This window comes from Salmo trutta, chromosome 37, assembly GCF_901001165.1.
Source record: "Salmo trutta chromosome 37, fSalTru1.1, whole genome shotgun sequence".
Lineage (NCBI taxonomy): Eukaryota > Metazoa > Chordata > Actinopteri > Salmoniformes > Salmonidae > Salmo > Salmo trutta.
In genome coordinates this window covers 11,831,912-11,842,413 of record NC_042993.1, presented here as the reverse complement: position 1 = coordinate 11,842,413, position 10,502 = coordinate 11,831,912, and the positions used below count along the sequence as shown (strand labels likewise).

The 10,502-nt window shown below is 41.8% G+C and overlaps 1 protein-coding gene across 1 annotated transcript; it reads right to left on the bottom strand.

Moving 5' to 3' along the window:
* Nucleotides 1–5,759: 5,759 nt before the first annotated feature.
* LOC115177180 (hyaluronan synthase 1-like) lies at nt 5,760–9,844 on the bottom strand. The gene is made up of 5 exons (XM_029737740.1): nt 9,731–9,844; nt 8,653–9,328; nt 7,890–8,115; nt 7,611–7,743; nt 5,760–7,494 (listed from the first exon to the last, which is right to left on the bottom strand). The coding sequence occupies exons 2-5, from the start codon at nt 9,307–9,309 to the stop codon at nt 6,819–6,821; spliced, it is 1,692 nt and encodes a 563-aa protein (XP_029593600.1). The 5' UTR covers nt 9,310–9,328; nt 9,731–9,844; the 3' UTR covers nt 5,760–6,818.
* Nucleotides 9,845–10,502: the final 658 nt, after the last annotated feature.

The window sequence follows — 10,502 nt, the reverse complement described above, 5'->3', positions numbered from 1 at the left end:
CACTGCTTCTTGACAGAATGCACACCCAACCCGGAAGCCAGCCGCACCAATGTGTCGGAGGAAACACCGTACACCAAGCGACCGTGTCAGCGTGCACTGCGCCCGGCCCGCCACAGGAGTCACTAGTGCACGATAAGACAAGGATATCCCTGCCGGCCAAACCCTCCCTAACCCGGATGACGCTGGGCCAATTGTGCACCGCCCCATGGGCCTCCCGGTCGCACAGAGCCTGGGCTCGAACCCAGAATCTCTGGTGGCACAGCTAGCCTTAGACCACTGCACCACCCGGGAGGCCCTATTTATGCATATAATTAATGTCATGTTAGTGCTCCCACATCTTGCACCAGAATGTGTTGAGGTGAGTAGGGGTTCATGATCCATCACCAATTGTAAGGGAAGTTTTCCATATATTCAAATAAAGGTTGCCATATCTTAACAAAAGTACTAAGTTTGTTCCTTAGAACACGGTTTCCCAAAGTGGGGTCCAAGCAGGTACAAAATAAATGAAGAAGAAGAAGAAAATGTATGAGTATTGCCAGATTAAGCACATTTTGGACAAGGGATCTGTGCAGTGGTTTGGAGGGTGCAATACAATACCCTGTAATATTATACAATTAATGTTCTTAATTTATGTTCTTGCTTTTATGAATTATGTTTATTTTGTTACTGTGTGCTGAATTAAATTGTTTTATACACATATACATGTATGTTTTATTATTCTGTTTTTATTGTAATGTATACAGGGCTCTCCTGTAAAATAGATTTTTAATCTCAATGTGATTCCCTGTTAAAATAAAGGTAAAAAAATAAAATTTAAATAAATACAATTAATTGGGAGATGCGATGCATAGGGATATTGATACGCCACAGTATCAATCTCAATACCATTTCTGGGTAAAAACTTGCAAGAAATTAGCTTTAAATTGCAAGAAATTAGCATAAAAACGAAAAACAAATCCCTGCCCCAAGGCAACATATTTTGAATTGCAGGAAATTTGCTTTATAACTGCAAAATGTTCTCTCTGATGCCAACAGGGTAGCCTTTAAAATGTTTTTTTCCCCAGGACCCGAGTGTTGATTAATTAAGCCATGCACTGCAGAAGTCTTAGTAAAACTGCAACAACCTTTCATTCAATAGAATAAAAGTACAGTACAGAAATAACGGGTATCAGAATAAAAACGTCAATAACAACAATAACGTCAACGACGTCAATAATAACAAAAAGTTCATTTGAGTATGTTTTGTCCTAATAAATAAATAAATAAGCAAAAAAGGACCAGGCTTGAAAAACATCTGATTGGGTTTTAAGACCTGTTGTTGTGGACTATAGATAGTGTAACTACTACAGAAGATATCTGTCAGAACTTACTGTCACAGAGACTCACTCAGGTGCAGCCCTGTATCATGTAATGCTGACTGACTGACTGATTAGTAGGATTTGTGTTATTATATTATGAGGGGGTCTCTGATGAATTTGCTATCAAAAAAGGGGTCCCCGACGCAATTTTTTTTGGGAACCCCTGCCTTAGAATATAAACTCAGCAAGAAAAGAAATGTCCTCTCACTGTCAACTGCGTTTATTTTAAGAAAACTTAACATGTGTATATATTTGTATGAACATAACAAGATTCAACAACTGAGACATAAACTGAACAAGTTCCACAGAGATCCGGGCTCTTCGCTGGCCATGGCAGAACACTGACATTCATGTCTTGCAGGAAATCACAGCAGTATGGCTGGTGGCATTGTCATGCTTGGAGGGTCATGTCAGGATGAGCAGGAAGGGTACCACATGAGGGAGGAGGGAGGAGGATGTCTTCCCAGTACGGGGAAAATAATGTATGAAATATATGCATTCACTACTGTAAGTCGCTCTGGATAAGAGCGTCTGCTAAATGACAAAAAAATGTAAATGTAAGCTAAAAAGATATGGAGACGGAAGAGGAAGAAAGAACTTCCCTGTAACGCACAGCGCTGAGATTGCCTGCAATGACAACAAGCTCAGTCCGATGATGCTGTGACACACCACCCCAGACCATGACCCTCCACCTCCAAATCGATCCCGCTCCAGAGTACAGGCCTCGGTGTAACGCTCATTCCTTCGATGATAAACGCGAATCTGACCATCACCCCTGGTGAGACAAAACTGTGACTCGTCAGAGAAGAGCACTTTTAGCCAGTCCTGTCTGGTCCAGCGACGGTGGGTTTGTGCCCATAGGCAACGTTGTTGCCGGTGATGTCTGGTGAGGACCTGCCTTACAACAGGCCCACAAGCCCTCAGTCCAGCCTCTCTCAGCCTATTGCGGACAGTCTGAGCACTGATGGAGGGATTGTGCGTTCCTGGTGTAACTCGGGCAGTTGTTGTTGCAATCCTGTACCTGTCCCGCAGGTGTGATGTTCGGATGTACCGATCCTGTGCAGGTGTTGTTACACGTGGTCTGCCACTGCGAGGATGATCAGCTGTCCCTCCTGTCTCCCTGTAGTGCTGTCTTAGGCGTCTCACAGTAGGGACATTGCAATTTATTTCCCTGGCCACATCTGCAGTCCTCATGCCTCCTTGCAGCATGCCTAAGGCACGTTCACGCAGATGAGCAGGGACCCTGGGCATCTTTCTTTTGGTGTTTTTCAGAGTCAGTAGAAAGGCCTCTTTAGTGTCCTAAGTTTTCATAACTGTGACCTTAATTGCCTACAGTCTGTAAGCTGTTAGTGTCTTAACGACCGTTCCACAGGTGCATGTTCATTAATTGTTTATGGTTCATTGAACAAGCATGGGAAACAGTGTTTAAACCCTTTACAATGAAGATCTGTGAAGTTATTTGGATTTTTACAAATTATCTTTGAAAGATAGGGTCCTGAATAAAGGACGTTTCTTTTTTTTGCTGAGTTTGTTATTAAAGGAATGCATTTATTCATTTACACACTTTTTTGCTACACAAAGAGCAATCTTAGTAAATGTTACATGACAGATTTGGACCAGTGGTTTAACCAGTTGATAATGCTGTTGTCATTTTCATTTAACCGGTTGATAATGCTGTTGTAGTGTTCATTTAACCAGTTGATAATGCTGTTGTAGTGTTCATTTCGGTCCGTTACACATCTATAAACGAAAGACCACTAATAAGTCAAGAACAATCATTATTGTCAAAGCAATATATCTGTTTATTAACATTTTGATAACATCACAAGGTATTCGCTTATAATCTTTAAAGTTAGCTCTGACAAGCTCGTTCAGCTTATCATAATTGGGAAAGGAGATACCTAGTCAGTTGCACAACTGAATGGATTCAACTGAAATTTGTCTTCCACATTTAACCCAAACCCTCTAAATCAGAGAGGTGCAGGGTACTGCCTATAATTGACGTCCACATCACCTTGTTGTTGGGGGTTAACTGCCTTGCTCATGGGCAGATCGGCAGATGTTTCAACCAGGGATTTGAACAAGTGACCTTTTGGTTACTGGCCCAACACTCTTAACCGCTAGGCTACCTGCTGCCCTCGGCATGATGCTTCACACAGCTAATATTTTCTCTGCAAGACAGGCTCTTTAACGCTCTGTTAGTGTTACATAGCAGCGTTGAAAAACAAATGGGTGTCACTTACACAATTAACCAGTCGATAAGGCTATTGTAGTGTTCATTTAACCAGTTGATAATGCTGTTGTAGTGTTCATTTAACCAGTTGATAATGCTGTTGTAGTGTTCATTTAACCAGTTGATAATGCTGTTGTAGTGTTCATTTAACCAGTTGATAATGCTGTTGTAGTGTTCATTTAACCCGTTGATAATGCTTCTGTAGTGTTCATTTAACCAGTTGATAATGCTGTTGTAGTGTTCATTTAACCAGTTGATAATGCTGTTGTAGTGTTCATTTAACCAGTTGATAATGCTGTTGTAGTGTTCATTTAACCAGTTGATAATGCTGTTGTAGTGTTCATTTAACCCGTTGATAATGCTATTGCAGTGGTCATTTGACGAATTGATAATGCTGTTGTCGTGTTCATTTAACCAGTTGATAATGCTTCTGTAGTGTTCATTTAACCAGTTGATAATGCTGTTGTCGTGTTCATTTAACCAGTTGATAATGCTGTTGTAGTGTTCATTTGACCGGTTGATAATGCTATTGCAGTGTTCATTAAACCAGTTGATAATGCTGTTGTAATGTTCATTTAACCAGTTGATAATGCTGTTGTCGTGTTCATTTAACCAGTTCATAATGCTGTTGTAGTGTTCATTTAACCAGTTGATAATGCTGTTGTCGTGTTCATTTAACCGGTTGATAATGCTGAGGAAGTGTTCATTTGACCAGTTGATAATGCTATTGCAGTGTTCATTTAACCAGTTGATAATGCTTCTGTAGTGTTCATTTAACCAGTTGATAATGCTGTTGTCGTGTTCATTTAACCAGTTGATAATGCTGTTGTAGTGTTCATTTGACCGGTTGATAATGCTATTGCAGTGTTCATTAAACCAGTTGATAATGCTGTTGTAATGTTCATTTAACCAGTTGATAATGCTGTTGTCGTGTTCATTTAACCAGTTGATAATGCTGTTGTAGTGTTCATTTAACAGGTTGATAATGCTGTTGTCGTGTTCATTTAACCAGTTGATAATGCTGTTGTAGTGTTCATTTCGGTCCGTTACACATCTATAAACGAAAGACCTCTAATAAGTCAAGAACAATCATTATTGTCAAAGCAATATATCTGTTTATTAACATTTTGATAACATCACAAGGTATTCGCTTATAATCTTTAAAGTTAGCTCTGACAAGCTCGTTCAGCTTATCATAATTGGGAAAGGAGATACCTAGTCAGTTGCACAACTGAATGGATTCAACTGAAATTTGTCTTCCACATTTAACCCAAACCCTCTAAATCAGAGAGGTGCAGGGTACTGCCTATAATTGACGTCCACATCACCTTGTTGTTGGGGGTTAACTGCCTTGCTCATGGGCAGATCGGCAGATGTTTCAACCAGGGATTTGAACAAGTGACCTTTTGGTTACTGGCCCAACACTCTTAACCGCTAGGCTACCTGCTGCCCTCGGCATGATGCTTCACACAGCTAATATTTTCTCTGCAAGACAGGCTCTTTAACGCTCTGTTAGTGTTACATAGCAGCGTTGAAAAACAAATGGGTGTCACTTACACAATTAATATATACAGTAATTAACTGTTTTCAGCCTCTTTTAGAACTTCCACCCGCCCAGACCTGTCATAAAATGTTTGTATGGAACAAAAACAGCAACAAAGACTCTCCTCCCTCCACCAGTCAAATGAAACCAATGCAAAGCAACTGGCCCTCTAACTGCCCTGAGAGGTCAGAAATGTTGACTCTACATCAGTAATTATACCTCTTGATGAGCAACGATGACCCTCCTGATGATAGATGTCTCTAACAGAACCACGCATTTCTCAGATTATCATGTGTTGCACAATGGAAATGTCACGTCTTTCCTACAGTCAACAGAACCATTAGTGGATAGCACATCATGCAGACTTCCATTGTAAACTAGGGGCCAGTATTAGGGGCTACAGTAAAGGAATAAATGGTAGATTATGGGTAATAGAAATGATTGGAATTACTCTTACCTATCAACTGTCAGGGAAATCAGGGGTATAGTTAGCATTGATAGTGGAGTCAGATGAAGCAAACACTAAGACACTGATTTCAACATCCTAGATTGATAGGATCATTGAGAGATGGGTGTGGTAACCAAAACAATCCCTCCTCAACAAATCAACAGTAGGCTACTGTACTTCATTTTCCTCACAAAATACATCATTTTTATTTAATCATTTTGATCAAATTCCCAAAACATACATACATTCATTCACATTTGCAAAATAATATGGTAAAGGAAATCATCACATACAATGAAAAATGTGCATAAACAATGAATACCGATGTGCTCAGTCAGTTCAGTTCAAACCGAGCCAGGTGCATCTCTCATGTTTATACTCAACATGACAGCAGAACCACTGTCCATCTATCTCACAGGGCTTCACATGTATGATTGTCTTACTACGGAGTCTGTCACTATTATTTACACTGAAATAAATAGTTTCACTTCCAACCAACCACAAGACATTTTGCTAGTTTGCTTCCAAGGTAATGTTTAAAAAAAAGCTGTGATTAAAATCCAGTCCAATTTCCAGTGCATTATTGAGAGAAGTATATTTAAAAACAAAGAAAAGCTACTATGTCTGATATGGTATTTTGTTGTGTAAGGCACATATCAAGTCATGTACAGCGTGATCTAATAACGGTTCAATAATGTTGTGCTCAAGAGAGATTACAAATCCTTATATTAAACAAATGTAACACTCGTTCGTTAGGCAGTCAGTAGAAATAAGCAACAGCAAATCAAGAGCCATCTAGAATAGATTATTAGTCTTATATCGTCAACTGCTGAGAGGACTCCTGAGAGGTATACTATACTGCTTCTGTATACAGTTTCAGTTATAAAGTATGTGTAAAGACAACTGAATGTCAAATATTCACTCACTTAACAACTAACAACTCTATTCTCCATCTTCAGTAGCACGGCAAACTGTAGTTATCAACAATATATTCTCATCTTTGACACTATTCTTGATGAAGCTTCCCAGAGTCTAGGTAATTGTTCTCATATACAGTGCATTATATCCATTTATATATTCTCTGGTTCAGTTGATTTAGCAGCTGTATAAAGTTTATCTGTTCACAAACAGCTACTGTACTGCAAGATGAAATAAATAAATGAAAAAGATTTGATGTACAAAATACTAAATAAATACTAAATATCCCGTTTTTTCTCCTTGTATAGAAAACTGTCCCTATACGCTTACGTCATAACTTTGTGAGCGTTTCCTACACAGCCTGCGGATCCACACCCAGTAGAGGAAGATCATGAGGAACCAGTAGCAGACGTACGCCACACAGCCGTAGATCAGAAACCTGGTCTCTAGTACCTTAGCCGGCGTGAACCAGCCCTTCTGGCTCTCCTTGTAGATGGTGTAGCAGGACCCGCCCAGCAAGATGGCCGCCCACACTGACAGAGGCAGCAGGGGGATGTAGTTCCCAACCATCTTGCGGCGGCCCGACGTGCCCCAGCTGCTCTTGTTCATGGTGATGATGGCAAAGTACTTGGCGGGCAGCAGGCTGGTCATGTAGAGGGCAGAGTAGAGGGACATGAACACCATGACCAGGTCACGGCGCAGGATGCAGGCATAGGCCGCCTTGATGAGGCCGATGAGCTGGATGCAGCAGAGGACCCAGAGGATGTCCCACAGAGTGCCTGACCAGAACAGCTGGATGATGGTGGCCGTAACGAAGAAGGGGAAGACACCAGAGACGATGGACTCGTAGGTCATCCACAGGTGGTGCTTGTGCCACCACATGGCGTTGTAGAGCCACTCGCGGAAGTAAGACTTGGTCCAGCGCGTCTGCTGGTTGAGCCACCGGAGGAACTGGCCTGGCGTCTCCGTGTAGCACTTGGAGCGGGCCGTGTATCTGAGAGCAGAGGATGGATGATGATGAATGAGTCTATTATCATCCTATCTCCAGTAAAGTGTTGTGCTTCAGTTTATTTGTGTATGAGGAGTATTTGTGAAGAAATGTATACTCACTTGGTGGCATAGCCCATGCTGAGCATGCGGTTGGTGAGATGTCTGTCATCCCCAAATGTACAGTGAGTCCCCAGGAACTTCTGGTTGTACCAGGACTCTAAGAATTGCTGGAGGAGGTCATTCCTGTACAGACCTGAGGATGAAACCAAATCTATGTTATAGTACTGCACTTACTGAATACAAATAACATAATATTACACGACTCCCAGTAACATGAACAAGAGAAGCAAGGTTATGACTCATGTTTATCGCGATCACAGGAAAGTGTAATTTCCTTACCCAGGGGGCCGCTGATGCAGGAGACACAGTTGAAGAAGGACTGGCAGGACCTCTCGATGTTGAACGCCATCCAGTAGCGCAGGCTGCTCATGAAGCTGATATAGGACTCCTTGAGGTTGAGGATCATCACGTCTCCTCCCACCGCCCCGTACTTCTGGTTGCTCTCCAGAACCTTACACAGCTCCACCGTAGCCAAGGGGTCTAGCTTGGTGTCAGAGTCACACACCTGGAGGAGAGAGAGAGAGAGAGAGAGAGAGAGAGAGAGAGAGAGAGAGAGAGAGAGAGAGAGAGAGAGAGAGAGAAACAGAGAGAGAGAGAGAGAGAGAGAAACAGAGAGAGAGAGAGAGAGAAACAGAGAGAGAGAGAGAGAGAGAGAGAGAGAGAGAGAGAAACAGAGAGAGAGAGAGAGAAACAGAGAGAGAGAGAGAGAGAGAGAGAGAGAGAGAGAAACAGAGAGAGAGAGAGAGAGAAACAGAGAGAGAGAGAGAGAGAGAAACAGAGAGAGAGAGAGAAACAGAGAGAGAGAAACAGAGAGAGAGAAACAGAGAGAGAAACAGAGAGAGAAACAGAGAGAGAAACAGAGAGAGAAACAGCGAGAGAGAGAGACAGAGACATTATTATTAACATTAACTATTAACAATTATTAACATTATAAGACAAGAAACAGAATGAAGATACTGTGTGCTCTGATCCAAGGTGTTTAAAAAAAAAAATTGAAATACAGTATTTCCCTAATGTCAGGAGATGTAAATCAACTCCTCACCTGTATGTAGTCCACCGACTGTCCCAGTGCCTTGAACGCTGTGTACATCACCTCCCTCTTTCCACCCCACTTCTGCATGATGCACACACACCTCCTGCTGTTGATCAGATCCTCCACCTCCCTCCTCTGGGGGTCCTCTCCCAGCCCATAACTAGCATCCTGGGTCTGGGTGGGGTCCCATGTGTGGTAGTTATTCCTCCACACATAACAGCCAGGGTCCTGGTCTGCAAACACCTCCCTGAACATCTCCAGCATGTAGAGGTCGTCCCCTGAGTTCCCATCCACCACCATGATGACCCGCAGCAGCTCTGGAGGGTACTTGAGGGCCCGAATGGAGTTGAGGCACTCGCGCAGGTACTCTGGGTCCTCCTGGTAGGCTGAGATAGTGAAGCCAATGGTCTTGGTGAAGGTGCAGGCCTTGCTTCGGGCCCTCATGCGGCGGTGCTCCACGAAGGCGAAAAAGCTCTGGACCAGGATGTGGAGCCCCAGCAGGAGGCCGTAGAAGCCAAAGGAGATGATGCCATATGGGGAGGTGGCCAGCTGGAAGCCCTGGACGTAGGCCCACACCATCACCCCCAGCACCACCAGGGCAAAGAGGAATGTCAGGATGGCACGGACTATCGAGCCCACCTGCCTTAGCAATAGTTTCAGTTCCATTTTTTCCCCCTTTAGATACCTGTTGTCAATCAAGGAAGATGAACATTTAAGATAAATACATTGGAGGAGGAACAAATATGCTAAATTAAAGATAATATTTAATTTATTGAATTAAGTGAATTGATTAATTGAATTAGGCTACTGAAAATACAACTGAACGTTAACAATTAGGATAGCTTATTACAAGATAGAAAAAAATTGTTGGGCTTCATTCTGTCAAGTAAGTTCCAGATAACTATAAATACCAAAGATCCTACCACAAAAGCGTTATCATGAAGAAAAAATGTCAATCTTCAAAAGATATCATAAAGAAGTTACCTTGTTTCTTTGTGACGTAAACAATGTACCGCAAAACGAAACTGTATTTCTAATGGTAAAAAAAACTAAAAACAAATTTGGATTAAAAAATGTATAGCCTTACCTGACTTTGGTGCCAAATTACTCCACTCTTGAAATGCCCTTTCCTCCCTGTCTCCTACTCCCGCTCTACTCTGCAATTTGCGTGAAGTTGGATTACTTTATAAACTTGAGAAACACGCTTACTCCAGATGCTGCCAGATGTGAGCGCACATACAGTGGCCCAAAGCAAACCATCATAGGTATAACGCCCTTAATACTGGGCTTGTGAGTCAGCACGTGCTGCGTCAAAGTAGAAAGGAGGTCCATAGTGAATTCGCCAAATATAAATCAACAGGGATTAGTTTTACCTCGGTAAAAGTAGTTATAGGCGTACATTTTATAGATTTGTTTTAGGCTATTGTTTGTTTTGTCGATAAAAAATATTGAACTTGATCAATTATAGGCTACTTATTTACAGTTCTGTAATTCATTTTGGTCACATTTTAGAATACAGTCATTTAGATATTATTCACTTGACTATTGGATAGAATAGAGTAGAATAAAATAGAATATCCTACTAAATTTTTCCCATAGGGAACTTGTGGCATTTGGATTCGACAATAAATACAGCACAATTCACATATGACGCAAACCCCTTATACAATATCAACCAAAAGTGTGGGAAATATGACTACCCTCATCTCCATCATACATTTCCATTGAGGAACATGACTACCTTGTCCTGACCAGTCACTGCCATGATCTGTCAAGAAGTTGAATGATGCCCTCTGGTGGCACAATAATAACCCTGCATCCTTTCTCTTGTACTGAACATTGTCAGGCAATGCCAGTCA

Bases quoted from the DNA above. Each gene is read 5' to 3' on its own strand.
- LOC115177180 (XM_029737740.1), bottom strand. From the start codon at position 9,309: ATGGAACTGAAACTATTGCTAAGGCAGGTGGGCTCGATAGTCCGTGCC. The intron at 8,116-8,652 runs GTGAGGAGTTGA...TCTCTCCTCCAG, and splicing joins AGTCGGTGGACTACATACAG to GTGTGTGACTCTGACACCAA. The intron at 7,744-7,889 runs GTAAGGAAATTA...TTTCATCCTCAG, and splicing joins CTGCATCAGCGGCCCCCTGG to GTCTGTACAGGAATGACCTC.